Source organism: Eleutherodactylus coqui, chromosome 10 (genome assembly GCF_035609145.1).
Source record: "Eleutherodactylus coqui strain aEleCoq1 chromosome 10, aEleCoq1.hap1, whole genome shotgun sequence".
NCBI classification, from domain to species: domain Eukaryota; kingdom Metazoa; phylum Chordata; class Amphibia; order Anura; family Eleutherodactylidae; genus Eleutherodactylus; species Eleutherodactylus coqui.
Window position 1 is genome coordinate 1,777,033 of NC_089846.1, and position 19,545 is coordinate 1,796,577.

General features: G+C 55.2%; 1 protein-coding gene across 2 annotated transcripts in view; it reads right to left on the reverse strand.

Annotated features, from left to right (window-relative positions):
- Positions 1-6,385, reverse strand: part of LOC136579659 (myoD family inhibitor-like) — a 28,326-nt gene extending 21,941 nt beyond the window's left edge. Inside the window, exons 1-3 of one of the 2 annotated variants that reach the window (XM_066579707.1) lie at positions 6,134-6,359; positions 2,842-2,963; positions 2,390-2,548 (exon numbers count right to left, since the gene is read on the reverse strand). In XM_066579707.1, the coding sequence (XP_066435804.1) occupies positions 2,390-2,548; positions 2,842-2,953 (271 nt within the window). In that variant the 5' untranslated portion in view covers positions 2,954-2,963; positions 6,134-6,359. Of the gene's footprint in view, positions 1-2,389; positions 2,549-2,841; positions 2,964-6,133 lie in introns of both variants that reach the window. The other variant, XM_066579705.1, reaches the window with a different exon arrangement.
- Between the last annotated feature and the right edge of the window lie 13,160 nt (positions 6,386-19,545).

Genomic DNA, 19,545 nt, shown 5'->3' on the forward strand with positions numbered 1-19,545 from the left:
GGGGGCACTCTCTACTGGGCACAGTGTATAGGGGCACTCTCTACTGGGCACAGTGTATGGGGGCACTCTCTACCTGGCACAGTGTATGGGGGCACTCTCTACCTGGCACAGTGTATGGGGGCACTCTCTACTGGGCACAGTGTATGGGGGCACTCTCTACTGGGCACAGTGTATGGGGGCACTCTCTACTGGGCACAGTGTATGGGGGCACTCTCTACTGGGCACAGTGTATGGGGGCACTCTCTACCGGGCACAGTGTATGGGGGCACTCTCTACCTGACACAGTGTATGGGGGCACTCTCTACTGGGCACAGTGTATGGAGGCACACTCTACCTGGCACAGTGTATGGGGGCACTCTCTACTGGGCACAGTGTATGGGGGCACTCTCTACTGGGCACAGTGTATGGGGGCACTCTCTACTGGGCACAGTGTATGGGGGCACTCTCTACTGGGCACAGTGTATGGGGGCACTCTCTACCTGGCACAGTGTATGGGGGCACTCTCTACCTGACACAGTGTATGGGGGCACTCTCTACCGGGCATAGTGTATGGGGGCACTCTCTACCGGGCACAGTGTATGGGGGCACTCTCTACTGGGCACAGTGTATGGGGGCACTCTCTACTGGGCACAGTGTATGGGGGCACTCTCTACTGGGCACAGTGTATGGGGGCACTCTCTACCTGACACAGTGTATGGGGGCACTCTCTACCGGGCATAGTGTATGGGGCACTCTCTACCGGGCACAGTGTATGGGGGCACTCTCTACTGGGCACAGTGTATGGGGGCACTCTCTACCTGGCACAGTGTATGGGGGCACTCTCTACCTGACACAGTGTATGGGGGCACTCTCTACCGGGCATAGTGTATGGGGGCACTCTCTACCGGGCACAGTGTATGGGGGCACTCTCTACTGGGCACAGTGTATGGGGGCACTCTCTACTGGGCACAGTGTATGGGGGCACTCTCTACCGGGCACAGTGTATGGGAGCACTCTCTACCTGACACAGTGTATGGGGGCACTCTCTACCGGGCATAGTGTATGGGGGCACTCTCTACCGGGCACAGTGTATGGGGGCACTCTCTACTGGGCACAGTGTATGGGGGCACTCTCTACCTGGCACAGTGTATGGGGGCACTCTCTACCTGACACAGTGTATGGGGGCACTCTCTACCGGGCATAGTGTATGGGGGCACTCTCTACCGGGCACAGTGTATGGGGGCACTCTCTACCGGGCACAGTGTATGGGGGCACTCTCTACCGGGCACAGTGTATGGGGGCACTCTCTACTGGGCACAGTGTATGGGGGCACTCTCTACTGGGCACAGTGTATGGAGGCACACTCTACCTGGCACAGTGTATGGGGGCACTCTCTACTGGGCACAGTGTATGGGGGCACTCTCTACTGGGCACAGTGTATGGGGGCACTCTCTACCGGGCACAGTGTATAGGGGCACTCTCTACTGGGCACAGTGTATGGGGGCACTCTCTACCTGGCACAGTGTATGGGGGCACTCTCTACCTGGCACAGTGTATGGGGGCACTCTCTACTGGGCACAGTGTATGGGGGCACTCTCTACTGGGCACAGTGTATGGGGGCACTCTCTACTGGGCACAGTGTATGGGGGCACTCTCTACTGGGCACAGTGTATGGGGGCACTCTCTACCGGGCACAGTGTATGTGGGCACTCTCTACTGGGCACAGTGTATGTGGGCACTCTTTCTTTGATGGCTACTGGAACCCAACTCTGTAATCTATTTTAGTGATGACATCATAAAGGGGGAGGGGCGCAGCATCTTCACAGATTCGCCGGTTCTGGTGCTCCCAACGCGCATTTTTCTTCTGCAGGTAATAAGTGGAATCTCATGAAGTCGCAGCGAACTGAAGGCCCCAGAGCTGCCCCTTGTAGATGCCTGCGGCAGCATGGCAAGTGACTATGTGCTGCAGTACTGAAGTATTGCTCTGTATAGTAGAAGCGATCACATGATCACAAGTTCACGTCCCCCAGAAAAAGTGTAAAAGAAGATTTAGTTCATTTTTCTTCAAAAAATAAAAGAAAATATAAAACGTCCAAAACACCCCCCCCCCCCCCACAACCGCCACGGACAGCCGCCACCAGACAGCCGCCACCGGACAGCCGCCACCGGACAGCCGCCACCGGACAGCCGCCACCGGACAGCCGCGGTTACACGGATGCAGAAACTTTCTAACTTGCAGTTTACATGCGCATCAAAAGCACAGAAAAAAAAGCGTCATTCCAGCGCCGAGAGATGAACGCCGCGTGCGCCGCTCCTGTGACCCCTGTGGGTGGGGCACACGCTCCAGCGCTCCGTGTCAGATGGGGGCGCCAACAAGCTACTCTGCCTTTGTCGGGATCACAACACTCACCGTCTCCTGCAGCCGCCTCTATGTGGCTGGCGGACAGCACAGGCCCCTGCCGGCTGTTCCTCTGGCTGCTCCTCCGGGATGATTTCTGTTTGGTACAAGTGACATTCGGGTTCTTGAGACCCTGCTGGTGAGGAGGCTGCGTCACCGCCTGGACGTCCCCTGGAACACAGACAGGGTCACTAATGACGGGACTAACAAACTGACAGTCCAGGAATTGTAATATCTCTGCTAGCTGTCAGTGAATGGGAACATTTCTTTTTTATATCTACAGCCTAAAAGCCTGTAAAGCCCGGCTGCAGTCAGTGTGATGGGGCGTTGTGGCATCTGACCCCCATCATCATCACTCTCCTGTCATCCAATCAGCTACCGGATGTTCTAAAACACCTCAAATCTAAGGAAGCAACCCAAAGCGGCAGCAACGTAGACAGCGGCCGACCGCACGAATACCGTACCGCGCTCCACAACGACTTCTCCAAAATGGACTTTTGCAGATTTCTTTCCAGGAGGAAGACGATCCAATGTTTTCACTAAAGCTTCAGCGCTGCTGGATGGGCCGTCAGTCATCCTGTGCTACCTGGGCGATAAGCAAAGATAAGTCTCTACACACGGCCAGGCCCATCCGTTCACTACACGCACAGTCCGGCCCACCGGTCAATACATACACTGCCCGGCCCACCGGTCAATACATACACTGCCCGGCCCACCAGTCACTACACACACGGCCTCGCCCCTCCGGTCACTAACACGGCCCGGCCCCCCGGTCACCACACACACGGCCTCGCCCCTCCAGTCACTACACACACGGCCCGGCCCCTCCGGTCACTACACTCACAGCCTGACTCCTTCAGGACACTGCACACACGGCCCGGCCCCTCCGGTCACTGCACACACGGCGCGGCCCCTTCAGGACATTACACACAGGGCACGGCCCCTCCAGTCACTACACTTACAGCCCAGCCCCTCCGGTCACTACACACATGGCCTGGCCCCTCTGGTCACTACACTTACAGCCCGGTCCCTCCGGTCACTGCACACACGGCCCGGCCCCTCCGGTCACCACACACACGGCGCGGCCCCTTCAGGACATTACACACACGGCCCGGCCCCTCCGGTCACTACACACGGCGCGGCCCCTTCAGGACATTACACACAGGAAACGGCCCCTCCAGTCACTACACACACGGCCCGGCCACTCCGGTCACTGCACACACGGTCCGACCCCTCCGGTCACCACACACACGGCGTGGCCCCTTCAGGACATTACACACACGGCCTGGCCCCTCCGGTCACCACACTCACAGCCCAGCCCCTCCAGTCACTACACACATGGCCTGGCCCCTCCGGTCACTACACACACGGCCCGGCCCCTCCGGTCACTACACACGGCCCGGCCCCTCCGGTCACCACACACACGGCGCGGCCCCTTCAGGACATTACACACACAGCCTGGCCCCTCCGGTCACCACACACACGGCGCGGCCCCTTCAGGACATTACACACACGGCCTGGCTCCTCCGGTCACCACACTCACAGCCCAGCCCCTCCGGTCACTACACACATGGCCTGGCCCCTCCGGTCACTACACTCACAGCCCAGCCCCTCCGGTCACTACACACACGGCCTGGCCCCTCCGGTCACTACACTCACAGCCCAGCCCCTCTGGTCACTACACACACGGCCTGACTCCTTCAGGACACTGCACACACGGCCCGGCCCCTCCGGTCACTGCACACACGGCGCGGCCCCTTCAGGACATTACACACAGGGCACGGCCCCTCCAGTCACTACACTCACAGCCCGGCCCCTCCGGTCACTGCACACACGGCCCGGCCCCTCCGGTCACCACACACACGGCGCGGCCCCTTCAGGACATTACACACACGGCCCGGCCCCTCCGGTCACTACACACACGGCGCGGCCCCTTCAGGACATTACACACAGGAAACAGCCCCTCCAGTCACTACACACACGGCCCGGCCCCTCCGGTCACTGCACACACGGTCCGGCCCCTCCGGTCACCACACACACGGCGTGGCCCCTTCAGGACATTACACACACGGCCTGGCCCCTCCGGTCACCACACTCACAGCCCAGCCCCTCCGGTCACTACACACATGGCCTGGCCCCTCCGGTCACTACACACACGGCCCGGCCACTCCGGTCACTGCACACACGGTCCGACCCCTCCGGTCACCACACACACGGCGTGGCCCCTTCAGGACATTACACACACGGCCTGGCCCCTCCGGTCACCACACTCACAGCCCAGCCCCTCCAGTCACTACACACATGGCCTGGCCCCTCTGGTCACTACACACACGGCCCGGCCCCTCTGGTCACTACACACGGCCCGGCCCCTCCGGTCACCACACACACGGCGCGGCCCCTTCAGGACATTACACACACGGCCTGGCCCCTCCGGTCACCACACACATGGCGCGGCCCCTTCAGGACATTACACACACGGCCTGGCTCCTCCGGTCACCACACTCACAGCCCAGCCCCTCCGGTCACTACACACATGGCCTGGCCCCTCCGGTCACTACACTCACAGCCCAGCCCCTCCGGTCACTACACACACGGCCTGGCCCCTCCGGTCACTACACTCACAGCCCAGCCCCTCTGGTCACTACACACACGGCCTGACTCCTTCAGGACACTGCACACACGGCCCGGCCCCTCCGGTCACTGCACACACGGCGCGGCCCCTTCAGGACATTACACACAGGGCACGGCCCCTCCAGTCACTACACTCACAGCCCGGCCCCTCCGGTCACTGCACACACGGCCCGGCCCCTCCGGTCACCACACACACGGCGCGGCCCCTTCAGGACATTACACACACGGCCCGGCCCCTCCGGTCACTACACACACGGCGCGGCCCCTTCAGGACATTACACACAGGAAACAGCCCCTCCAGTCACTACACACACGGCCCGGCCCCTCCGGTCACTGCACACACGGTCCGGCCCCTCCGGTCACCACACACACGGCGTGGCCCCTTCAGGACATTACACACACGGCCTGGCCCCTCCGGTCACCACACTCACAGCCCAGCCCCTCCGGTCACTACACACATGGCCTGGCCCCTCCGGTCACTACACACACGGCCCGGCCCCTCCGGTCACTACACACATGGCCCGGCCCCTCCGGTCACCACACACACGGCGCGGCCCCTTCAGGACATTACACACACGGCCTGGCCCCTCCGGTCACCACACACACGGCGCGGCCCCTTCAGGACATTACACACACGGCCTGGCTCCTCCGGTCACCACACTCACAGCCCAGCCCCTCCGGTCACTACACACATGGCCTGGCCCCTCCGGTCACTACACTCACAGCCCAGCCCCTCCGGTCACTACACACACGGCGCGGCCCCTTCAGGACATTACACACGGCCCGGCCCCTCCGGTCACTACACACAGGGCCCGGCCCCTCCGGTCACTACACACATGGCCTGGCCCCTCCGGTCACTACACACACGGCCCGGCCCCTCCGGTCACTACACACATGGCCCGGCCCCTCCGGTCACTACACACATGGCCCGGCCCCTCCGGTCACTACACACATGGCCCGGCCCCTCCGGTCACTACACACATGGCCCGGCCCCTCCGGTCACTACACACATGGCCCGGCCCCTTTAGGACATTACACACACGGCCTGGCCCCTCCGGTCACTACACTCACAGCCCAGCCCCTCCATGTTCGGACACTTCTCCTCCAGTCACCTATGGGACTCACCTGGGTGGGTTGTGGTGGCGCTGATGAGGATGGATGCCTCCTCATCACCTCTCCGCTTGGCACTCAGTGCGTTAGTATTCACACCCTTTCTTACTCTCTCACATGATTAAATTGTGGATGGTGTTAAAAAGCTTTTGCTGGCGTCACCGTATCCTGCGGGCGGAGGGAGCGAGGATGGAAAAGAAAACATCAGACCACACAACAGGAAGCGGCCCCCCGCATCATAGGAACACCCGGACCCCCAGGAGTCAGACATCAGGACTACAGATGGCAGCTGCAGGCTCTATTGCCCCGGGCGCTCCGGCTCTCGGGGGTCGAATATTGTTGGGACCCAATATGAGAGAGTGAAGGGTTGATGTCTGGTGTGCCGGCATATCACCACCATCACCCTCCACCGCCCAGGGGGCATCTGTGTCCCCAACGAGCTCCAGCACCCCTATAGAGCAGCACGAGGGGCGCCCCCAGGAATGACAGCATGGTGGCATGACTTCCTGTGGGGGTCCACCAGACGTGGCTTGCTACAATGTGTCGGCTGTCTCTTTGTGGCCTCCTCCTGCCCGCTCCTCCTCTATGCCACTTGCCAGGTTGCAAGTCACTTAGACTGAGGATTGTGCTTCGGGGGCCTTCTGGCCGCTACAACCCTCCTCTTTAGGGTGTCTGACTACTGAGGGCTGCAGATGTGCAGCAGACACATCCCCTACACTGCAGTACCGGAGTGCGGCCACAAGGGCACGCTGTGGCCAACAGTCCGAGTCCCTGTTAGGGCTCACATCCACTTGCGGCATCGCTGCGTACTTTTAACCCCTCTCGGAGCCGGCTGTTTCGGCACCCCCCCCCCCCCCCTCTCTAAGGGCTCCGGCACACTTGTGTTTTTCTTGTGCGTTTTGTTCACGCGATTGTCAATGGGACTTTCTAATGTTAAAAACGCGCAAAAATGGCGCCAGAGCCCTTAGAGAGGTGGGGGGGTGCCGAAACAGCCAGCTCCTAGAGGGGTGCAAAGCTGGCAATCCCAGGTAGGCTCTGGGGACATGTGAGTCTGGAGGGCCCTGGCAGCACTTTGGACCATTATGTCCTTGATTTCCTGGGTCCTCCAAGTGTTCTCTCCCCACATGCCCCCGGGGTGATAAGCGCGGGACGCCCTCCCGGATTACTGCTGCCGGAGAGCAGCTAACTGCAGACGATGCATTATTCATGCCAGGACTACAATCACCGCCTGCGGCGGATCCCTCGAGGACTGCAGCCAGAACTCCGGAAGACGTTCACGATGGACCGCCGAGAGCAACACGTCTTATGGAATCCTTCACAGAGAACGCTCCGGGGCGTTCAGCACGCCGGCATCACCAGGAGCGCCTCCAGGGGTACTAAACACCAGGGCCCCAGGGCGGCACCCAGAAAGTACAGCAACACTCTGACATCATTCATAGGGACGCCCCGCACTAGTTCTAGGGGTGCTCTGACATCATTCATAGGGACGTTCCAGCACTAGTTCTAGGGGTGCTCTGACATCATAGGGACGCCCCGCACTAGTTCTAGGGGTGCTCTGACATCATTCATAGGGACGTTCCAGCACTAGTTCTAGGGGTGCTCTGACATCATAGGGACGCCCCGCACTAGTTCTAGGGGTGCTCTGACATCATAGGGACGCCCCGCACTAGTTCTAGGGGTGCTCTGACATCATTCATAGGGACGCCCAACACTAGTTCTAGGAGTGCTCTGACATCATGGGGATGCCCCCGCACTAGTTCTAAGGGTGCTCTGACATCATGGGGACGCCCCGGCACTAGTTCTAGGGGTGCTCTGACATCATTCATAGGGACGCCCAACACTAGTTCTAGGAGTGCTCTGACATCATAGGGATGCCCCCGCACTAGTTCTAAGGGTGCTCTGACATCATGGGGACGCCCCGGCACTAGTTCTAGGGGTGCTCTGACATCATTCATAGGGACGCCCAACACTAGTTCTAGGGGTGCTGTGACATCACTCATAGGGATGACCCCGGCACTAGTTCTAGGGGTGCTCTGACATCATTCATAGGAACGCCCCGGCACTAGTTCTAGGGGTGCTCTGACATCATTCATAGGGACGTTCCAGCACTAGTTCTAGGGGTGCTCTGACATCATAGGGACGCCCCGCACTAGTTCTAGGGGTGCTCTGACATCATTCATAGGGACGTTCCAGCACTAGTTCTAGGGGTGCTCTGACATCATAGGGACGCCCCGCACTAGTTCTAGGGGTGCTCTGACATCATAGGGACGCCCCGCACTAGTTCTAGGGGTGCTCTGACATCATTCATAGGGACGCCCAACACTAGTTCTAGGAGTGCTCTGACATCATGGGGATGCCCCCGCACTAGTTCTAAGGGTGCTCTGACATCATGGGGACGCCCCGGCACTAGTTCTAGGGGTGCTCTGACATCATTCATAGGGACGCCCAACACTAGTTCTAGGAGTGCTCTGACATCATAGGGATGCCCCCGCACTAGTTCTAAGGGTGCTCTGACATCATGGGGACGCCCCGGCACTAGTTCTAGGGGTGCTCTGACATCATTCATAGGGACGCCCAACACTAGTTCTAGGGGTGCTGTGACATCACTCATAGGGATGACCCCGGCACTAGTTCTAGGGGTGCTCTGACATCATTCATAGGAACGCCCCGGCACTAGTTCTAGGGGTGCTCTGACATCATTCATAGGGACGACCCCGAAACTAGTTCTAGGGGTGCTGTGACATCATTCATAGGGACGCCCCGGCACTAGTTCTAGGGGTGCTCTGACATCATTCATAGGGACACCCAGCACTAGTTCTAGGGGTGCTCTGACATCATTCATAGGGATGCCCCGACACTAGTTCTAGGAGTGCTCTGACATCATAGGGACTCCCCGGCACTAGTTCTAGGGGTGCTCTGACATCATAGGGACGCCCCGGCACTAGTTCTAGTGATGCTCTTACATCATTCATAGGGACGCTCAGCGCTAGTTCTAGGGGTGCTCAGACATCATTCATAGAGACGCTCAGCACAAGTTCTAGGAGTGCTCTGACATCATTCATAGGGACGTTCCAGCACTAGTTCTAGGGGTGCTCAGAAATCATTCATAGGGACGTCCCAAACCTAGTTCTAGGGGTGCTGTGACATCATTCATAGGGACGTTCCAGCACTAGTTCTAGGGGTGCTCAGAAATCATTCATAGGGACGTCCCAGCACTAGTTCTAGGGGTGCTGTGACATCATTCATAGGGACGTTCCAGCACTAGTTCTAGGGGTGCTCAGAAATCATTCATAGGGACGTCCCAGCACTAGTTCTAGGGGTGCTCTGACATCATTCATAGGGACGTTCCAGCACTAGTTCTAGGGGTGCTCTGACATCATTCATAGGGACGTTCCAGCACTAGTTCTAGGGGTGCTCTGACATCATTCATAGGGACGTCCCAGCACTAGTTCTAGGGGTGCTCTGACATCATTCATAGAGACGCCCCGACACTAGTTCTAGGGGTGCTCTGACATCATTCATAGGGACGTTCCAGCACTAGTTCTAGGGGTGCTCAGAAATCATTCATAGGGACACCCCAGCACTAGTTCTAGGGGTGCTCTGACATCATTCATAGGGACACTTCAGCACTAGTTCTAGGGGTGCTCTGACATCATTCATAGGGACGTTCCAGCACTAGTTCTAGGGGTGCTCAGAAATCATTCATAGGGACGTCCCAGCACTAGTTCTAGGGGTGCTCTGACATCATTCATAGGGACGCCCCGGCACTAGTTCTAGCGATGCTCTGACATCATTCATAGGGACGTTCCAGCACTAGTTCTAGGGGTGCTCAGAAATCATTCATAGGGACGTCCCAGCACTAGTTCTAGGGGTGCTCAGAAATCATTCATAGGGACGCCCAGCACTAGTTCTAGCGGTGCTCTGACATCATTCATAGGGACGTTCCAGCACTAGTTCTAGGGGTGCTCTCACATCATTCATAGGGACGACCCTGAAACTAGTTCTAGGGGTGCTCTGACATCATTCATAGGGACGACCCTGAAACTAGTTCTAGGGGTGCTCTGACATCATTCATAGGGACACCCCAGCACTAGTTCTAGGGGTGCTCTGACATCATTCATAGGGACACCCCAGCACTAGTTCTAGGGGTGCTCTGACATCATTCATAGGGACACCCCAGCACTAGTTCTAGGGGTGCTCTAACATCATTCATAGGGACACCCCGACACTAGTTCTAGGGGTGCTCTGACAACATTTATAGAGACGTGCCAACACTAGTTCTAGGGGTGCTCAGACATCATTCATAGGGACACCCCAGCACTAGTTCTAGGGGTGCTCTGACATCATTCATAGGGACACCCTGGCACTAGTTCTAGGGGTGCTCTGACATCATTCATAGGGACACCCTGGCACTAGTTCTAGGGGTGCTCTGACATCATTCATAGGGATGCCCTGGCACTAGTTCTAGAGGTGCTCTGACATCATTCATAGAGACGCCCCGGCACTAGTTCTAGGGGTGCTGTGACATCATTCATAGGGACGCCTCGGCACTAGTTCTAGGGGTGCTCTGACATTATTCATAGGGACGTTCCAGCACTAGTTCTAGGGGTGCTCTGACATCATAGGGACGCCCCGGCATTAGTTCTAGCTGTGCTCTGACATCATTCATAGGGAAGTTCCAGCACTAGTTCTAGGGGTGCTCAGAAATCATTCATAGGGACGTCCCAGCACTAGTTCTAGGGGTGCTGTGACATCATTCATAGGGACGTTCCAGCACTAGTTCTAGGGGTGCTCTGACATCATTCATAGGGACGCCCCGGCACTAGTTCTAGCGATGCTCAGACATCATTCATAGGGACGCCCCAGCACTAGTTCTAGGGGTGCTCTGACATCATTCATAGGGACGTTCCAGCACTAGTTCTAGGGGTGCTCTGACATCCTTTATAGCGACACTCAGCACTAGTTCTAGGAGTGCTCTGACATCATTCATAGGGACACCCTGGCACTAGTTCTAGGCGTGCTCTGACATCATTCATAGGGATGCCCCGGCACTAGTTCTAGGGGTGCTCTAACATCATTCATAGGGACACCCTGGCACTAGTTCTAGGGGTGCTCTGACATCATTCATAGGGACACCCTGGCACTAGTTCTAGGAGTGCTCTGACATCATTCATAGGGACACCCTGGCACTAGTTCTAGGGGTGTTCTGACATCATTCATAGGGACACCCTGGCACTAGTTCTAGGGGTGCTCTGACATCATTCATAGGGATGCCCCGGCACTAGTTCTAGGGGTGCTCTAACATCATTCATAGGGACACCCTGGCACTAGTTCTAGGGGTGCTCTGACATCATTCATAGGGACACCCTGGCACTAGTTCTAGGGGTGCTCTGACATCATTCATAGGGACACTCAGCACTAATTCTAGGGGTGCTGTGATATCATTCATAGGGACACCCTGGCACTAGTTCTAGGGGTGCTCTGACATCATTCATAGGGACACTCAGCACTAATTCTAGGGGTCCTCTTACATCATTCATAGTGATTGTCCCTGCAACTAGAGGTGCTCTAGAGGTTCTAGAGGTGCTCTGACATCATTCATAGGGATGCCCCGCACTAGTTCTAGGGGTGCTCTGACATCATTCATAGGGACGCCCAGGCAATAGTTCTAGCGATGCTCAGACATCATTCATAGGGACGCCCCGCACTAGTTCTAGGGGTGCTCTGACATCATTCATAGGGACGCCCAGGCAATAGTTCTAGCGATGCTCAGACATCATTCATAGGGAGGCCCCAGCACTAGTTCTAGGGATGCTCTGACATCCTTTATAGGGACACTCAGCACTAGTTCTAGGGGTGCTCTGACATCATTCATAGGGACACAGCACTAATTCTAGGGGTGCTCTGACATCATTCATAGGGACACCCCAGCACTAATTCTAGGGGTGCTCTGACATCATTCATAGGGACACCCCAGCACTAATTCTAGGGGTGCTCTGACAACAATCATAGGGACTCCCGGGCAATAGTTCTAGGGGTGCTCTGACATCATTCATAGGAACACTCAGCACTAATTCCAGGGGTGCTCTGACATCATTCATAGGGATGTCCCTGCAACTAGTTCTAGGGGTGCTCTGGCATCATTCATAGGGACGCCCCGGCACTAGTTCTAGGGGTGCTCAGAAATCATTCATAGGGACGTCCCAGCACTAGTTCTAGGGGTGCTCAGAAATCATTCATAGGGACGTCCCAGCACTAGTTCTAGGAGTGCTCTGACATCATTCATAGGGACGTTCCAGCACTAGTTCTAGGGGTGCTCAGAAATCATTCATAGGGACGTCCCAGCACTAGTTCTAGGGGTGCTCAGAAATCATTCATAGGGACGTCCCAGCACTAGTTCTAGGGGTGCTGTGACATCATTCATAGGGACGTTCCAGCACTAGTTCTAGGGGTGCTCAGAAATCATTCATAGGGACACCCCAGCACTAGTTCTAGGGGTGCTCTGACATCATTCATAGGGACACTTCAGCACTAGTTCTAGGGGTGCTCTGACATCATTCATAGGGACGTTCCAGCACTAGTTCTAGGGGTGCTCAGAAATCATTCATAGGGACGTCCCAGCACTAGTTCTAGGGGTGCTCTGACATCATTCATAGGGACGCCCCGGCACTAGTTCTAGCGATGCTCTGACATCATTCATAGGGACGTTCCAGCACTAGTTCTAGGGGTGCTCTGACATCATTCATAGGGACGTCCCAGCACGAGTTCTAGGGGTGCTCAGAAATCATTCATAGGGACGCCCAGCACTAGTTCTAGCGGTGCTCTGACATCATTCATAGGGACGTTCCAGCACTAGTTCTAGGGGTGCTCTCACATCATTCATAGGGACGACCCTGAAACTAGTTCTAGGGGTGCTCTGACATCATTCATAGGGACGACCCTGAAACTAGTTCTAGGGGTGCTCTGACATCATTCATAGGGACACCCCAGCACTAGTTCTAGGGGTGCTCTGACATCATTCATAGGGACACCCCAGCACTAGTTCTAGGGGTGCTCTGACATCATTCATAGGGACACCCCAGCACTAGTTCTAGGGGTGCTCTAACATCATTCATAGGGACACCCCGACACTAGTTCTAGGGGTGCTCTGACAACATTTATAGAGACGTGCCAACACTAGTTCTAGGGGTGCTCAGACATCATTCATAGGGACACCCCAGCACTAGTTCTAGGGGTGCTCTGACATCATTCATAGGGACACCCTGGCACTAGTTCTAGGGGTGCTCTGACATCATTCATAGGGACACCCTGGCACTAGTTCTAGGGGTGCTCTGACATCATTCATAGGGATGCCCTGGCACTAGTTCTAGAGGTGCTCTGACATCATTCATAGAGACGCCCCGGCACTAGTTCTAGGGGTGCTGTGACATCATTCATAGGGACGCCTCGGCACTAGTTCTAGGGGTGCTCTGACATCATTCATAGGGACGTTCCAGCACTAGTTCTAGGGGTGCTCTGACATCATAGGGACGCCCCGGCATTAGTTCTAGCTGTGCTCTGACATCATTCATAGGGAAGTTCCAGCACTAGTTCTAGGGGTGCTCTGACATCATTCATAGGGACGCCCCGGCACTAGTTCTAGCGATGCTCAGACATCATTCATAGGGACGCCCCAGCACTAGTTCTAGGGGTGCTCTGACATCATTCATAGGGACGCCCCAGCACTAGTTCTAGGGGGGCTCTGACATCATTCATAGGGACGTTCCAGCACTAGTTATAGGGGTGCTCTGACATCATTCATAGGGACGCCCCAGCACTAGTTCTAGGGGTGCTCTGACATCATTCATAGGGACGCCCCAGCACTAGTTCTAGGGGTGCTCTGACATCATTCATAGGGACGTTCCAGCACTAGTTCTAGGGGTGCTCTGACATCATTCATAGGGACGCCCCAGCACTAGTTCTAGGAGTGCTCTGACATCATTCATAGGGATCACCCTGGCACTAGTTCTAGGGGTGTTCTGACATCATTCATAGGGACACCCTGGCACTAGTTCTAGGCGTGCTCTGACATCATTCATAGGGACGTTCCAGCACTAGTTCTAGGGGTGCTCTGACATCCTTTATAGCGACACTCAGCACTAGTTCTAGGAGTGCTCTGACATCATTCATAGGGATCACCCTGGCACTAGTTCTAGGGGTGTTCTGACATCATTCATAGGGATGCCCCGGCACTAGTTCTAGGCGTGCTCTGACATCATTCATAGGGATGCCCCGGCACTAGTTCTAGGAGTGCTCTGACATCATTCATAGGGATCACCCTGGCACTAGTTCTAGGCGTGCTCTGACATCATTCATAGGGATGCCCCGGCACTAGTTCTAGGGGTGCTCTAACATCATTCATAGGGACACCCTGGCACTAGTTCTAGGGGTGCTCTGACATCATTCATAGGGACACCCTGGCACTAGTTCTAGGGGTGCTCTGACATCATTCATAGGGATGCCCCGGCACTAGTTCTAGGGGTGCTCTAACATCATTCATAGGGACACCCTGGCACTAGTTCTAGGGGTGCTCTGACATCATTCATAGGGACACCCTGGCACTAGTTCTAGGGCTGCTCTGACATCATTCATAGGGACACTCAGCACTAATTCTAGGGGTGCTGTGATATCATTCATAGGGACACCCTGGCACTAGTTCTAGGGGTGCTCTGACATCATTCATAGGGACACTCAGCACTAATTCTAGGGGTCCTCTTACATCATTCATAGTGATTGTCCCTGCAACTAGAGGTGCTCTAGAGGTTCTAGAGGTGCTCTGACATCATTCATAGGGACGCCCCGCACTAGTTCTAGGGGTGCTCTGACATCATTCATAGGGACGCCCAGGCAATAGTTCTAGCGATGCTCAGACATCATTCATAGGGAGGCCCCAGCACTAGTTCTAGGGGTGCTCTGACATCATTCATAGGGACACCCCGGCACTAGTTCTAGGGATGCTCTGACATCATTCATAGGGACACAGCACTAATTCTAGGGGTGCTCTGACATCATTCATAGGGACACCCCAGCACTAATTCTAGGGGTGCTCTGACATCATTCATAGGGACACCCCAGCACTAATTCTAGGGGTGCTCTGACATCATTCATAGGAACACTCAGCACTAATTCCAGGGGTGCTCTGACATCATTCATAGGGATGTCCCTGCAACTAGTTCTAGGGGTGCTCTGGCATCATTCATAGGGACGCCCCGGCACTAGTTCTAGGGGTGCTCAGAAATCATTCATAGGGACGTCCCAGCACTAGTTCTAGGGGTGCTGTGACATCATTCATAGGGACGTTCCAGCACTAGTTCTAGGGGTGCTCAGAAATCATTCATAGGGACGTCCCAGCACTAGTTCTAGGGGTGCTGTGACATCATTCATAGGGACGTTCCAGCACTAGTTCTAGGGGTGCTCAGAAATCATTCATAGGGACGTCCCAGCACTAGTTCTAGGGGTGCTCTGACATCATTCATAGGGACGTTCCAGCACTAGTTCTAGGGGTGCTCTGACATCATTCATAGGGACGTTCCAGCACTAGTTCTAGGGGTGCTCTGACATCATTCATAGGGACGTCCCAGCACTAGTTCTAGGGGTGCTCTGACATCATTCATAGAGACGCCCCGACACTAGTTCTAGGGGTGCTCTGACATCATTCATAGGGACGTTCCAGCACTAGTTCTAGGGGTGCTCAGAAATCATTCATAGGGACACCCCAGCACTAGTTCTAGGGGTGCTCTGACATCATTCATAGGGACACCCCAGCACTAGTTCTAGGGGTGCTCTGACATCATTCATAGGGACACCCCAGCACTAGTTCTAGGGGTGCTCTGACATCATTCATAGGGACACCCCAGCACTAGTTCTAGGGGTGCTCTAACATCATTCATAGGGACACCCCGACACTAGTTCTAGGGGTGCTCTGACAACATTTATAGAGACGTGCCAACACTAGTTCTAGGGGTGCTCAGACATCATTCATAGGGACACCCCAGCACTAGTTCTAGGGGTGCTCTGACATCATTCATAGGGACACCCTGGCACTAGTTCTAGGGGTGCTCTGACATCATTCATAGGGACACCCTGGCACTAGTTCTAGGGGTGCTCTGACATCATTCATAGGGATGCCCTGGCACTAGTTCTGGAGGTGCTCTGACATCATTCATAGAGACGCCCCGGCACTAGTTCTAGGGGTGCTGTGACATCATTCATAGGGACGCCTCGGCACTAGTTCTAGGGGTGCTCTGACATCATTCATAGGGACGTTCCAGCACTAGTTCTAGGGGTGCTCTGACATCATAGGGACGCCCTGGCATTAGTTCTAGCTGTGCTCTGACATCATTCATAGGGAAGTTCCAGCACTAGTTCTAGGGGTGCTCTGACATCATTCATAGGGACGCCCCGGCACTAGTTCTAGCGATGCTCAGACATCATTCATAGGGACGCCCCAGCACTAGTTCTAGGGGTGCTCTGACATCATTCATAGGGACGCCCCAGCACTAGTTCTAGGGGTGCTCTGACATCATTCATAGGGACGTTCCAGCACTAGTTCTAGGGGTGCTCTGACATCCTTTATAGCGACACTCAGCACTAGTTCTAGGAGTGCTCTGACATCATTCATAGGGATCACCCTGGCACTAGTTCTAGGGGTGTTCTGACATCATTCATAGGGACACCCTGGCACTAGTTCTAGGCGTGCTCTGACATCATTCATAGGGATGGCCCGGCACTAGTTCTAGGGGTGCTCTAACATCATTCATAGGGACACCCTGGCACTAGTTCTAGGGGTGCTCTGACATCATTCATAGGGACACCCTGGCACTAGTTCTAGGGGTGCTCTGACATCATTCATAGGGACACCCTGGCACTAGTTCTAGGGGTGTTCTGACATCATTCATAGGGACACCCTGGCACTAGTTCTAGGGGTGCTCTGACATTATTCATAGGGATGCCCCGGCACTAGTTCTAGGGGTGCTCTAACATCATTCATAGGGACACCCTGGCACTAGTTCTAGGGGTGCTCTGACATCATTCATAGGGACACCCTGGCACTAGTTCTAGGGGTGCTCTGACATCATTCATAGGGACACCGTGGCACTAGTTCTAGGGCTGCTCTGACATCATTCATAGGGACACTCAGCACTAATTCTAGGGGTGCTGTGATATCATTCATAGGGACACCCTGGCACTAGTTCTAGGGGTGCTCTGACATCATTCATAGGGACACTCAGCACTAATTCTAGGGGTCCTCTTACATCATTCATAGTGATTGTCCCTGCAACTAGAGGTGCTCTAGAGGTTCTAGAGGTGCTCTGACATCATTCATAGGGACGCCCAGGCAATAGTTCTAGCGATGCTCAGACATCATTCATAGGGAGGCCCCAGCACTAGTTCTAGGGGTGCTCTGACATCATTCATAGGGACACCCTGGCACTAGTTCTAGGGATGCTCTGACATCCTTTATAGGGACACTCAGCACTAGTTCTAGGGGTGCTCTGACATCATTCATAGGGACACAGCACTAATTCTAGGGGTGCTCTGACATCATTCATAGGGACACCCCAGCACTAATTCTAGGGGTGCTCTGACATCATTCATAGGGACACCCCAGCACTAATTCTAGGGGTGCTCTGACAACAATCATAGGGACTCCCGGGCAATAGTTCTAGGGGTGCTCTGACATCATTCATAGGAACACTCAGCACTAATTCCAGGGGTGCTCTGACATCATTCATAGGGATGTCCCTGCAACTAGTTCTAGGGGTGCTCTGGCATCATTCATAGGGACGCCCGGGCAATAGTTCTAGGGGTGCTTTGACAGCATTCATAGGGACGCCCGGGCAATAGTTCTAGGGGTGCTTTGACAGCATTCATAGGGACGCCCGGGCAATAGTTCTAGGGGTGCTCTGACATCATTCATAGGGAGGCCCCTGGAGAGGTGAGGGGGCCTCCATGAGTGTGCAACCTAGCACATCCTCCACCGTTCCCCGGGTGAGACCAGCGGGGAATGATGGTGTGTTACTGGTCTCAGGAGGAGAGCGACTAAGAAGATCTCAGAGGCTGATGCAGCAAGACTCCATGGAGAGTGCAGGCCATCCTGGAAAGAAAGGTGAGTCTTCCCAAGGACGGGATGGTGGCAGTTCCCTTATCCAGTACCATGGGTGGGGTGAGCGCCGTCCCGGGGAGACCACCAACAAGTATAGTACCAGAATTAATCTATGTACTAATGAATTTGAGGCATGCGGTCAGAAGCTTAAAAAGCTGCAGATGGAGCTGAAATCTTTGAAGGCTCGGGCCGAGACTGCTACAAGGAGAAAGGACCGTGTTACTATATCAGAAGAGATGGGGAAGGTGAGAGAGGCCATTAAGCTTCATCTCACAAGAAAAGAGTATATTTTACAGAATGCTGGTGGATTTAAAGAAAGACTGAGCGACCAAGAGAGATTGGACAGCATGAGGAACCTCTCTGGGAAGGAGTTAGCAGTGACCTCTGTGTCTGACAGTGAGGAGGATGAGGCAGGTGTAATGGCGTCTCCAGGTGTGATGTCCTGCAGGGCGTCTCCAGATCTATCACCTGTGGAGATTTCCCAGCCCATCACCCCAAGGCAGCCCAGCCCAAGGCTGAGTGCTTCTTACTCCTCAGATGAGGAGGAAAGGGAGGAAGAAGGTGGTTATTTAATGGCAGAAATTAAAAGAATGGAATCCCCCACTAATATGTCTAATCTTTCTTTTGGGGACGACCTACCTGAGGAGGGCAAAGAAAGATCAGGAAAAGGCAAGCAGAAGAAGAACAAGAAGAAGAAGCAATTACAGGTCGTATGCACCCGTTTTGTACCATTTCCTAGCCCCTCTGGTCAAACAGACTCGGCATCTGTGGTGGTCCCGGGAATGGATCAGAGGGAGAGAATCTTTCCCAGCGGCACCCAGGGGGAGGATGGGAAAGACCCCCCTGCTCAGCCGACCCCGGTACCAGTAATGGTGTTGGATGCTGAGCAGGGAGGGAAACGGGATTGCAGCTGCTCCGGCAGCACGGGACACCAGGGCATCGGGGGCGGTGCCGGCATCTAGGAAGGGGGCAGAGCCTAGTGACGTTACAGTGGCAAAATCGGTGACATCTGGTCATGGAGGTCAAATAGCAGTTGGAGTGAAGAAGGCTTCTCCTGTTTCAGGGGTACTAGTGTCAACAGGGATGCAGGTGGTGGGACGTGAAAGTGTGAAGGAGGTCCAGGGGAAGGGGCTACATAAGGGTGGGTGTAGCATATCTACTGTGGTTGCAGAGGAGGAGGGTGGTAGTAGGAATGGTGGGGATGGTAGTGGATCCAGAGTCACAGGAGGAGAGGATGTCTGGGATGGTAGTGGCAGGTGCAGTGGGATGGGAAACCATGAGT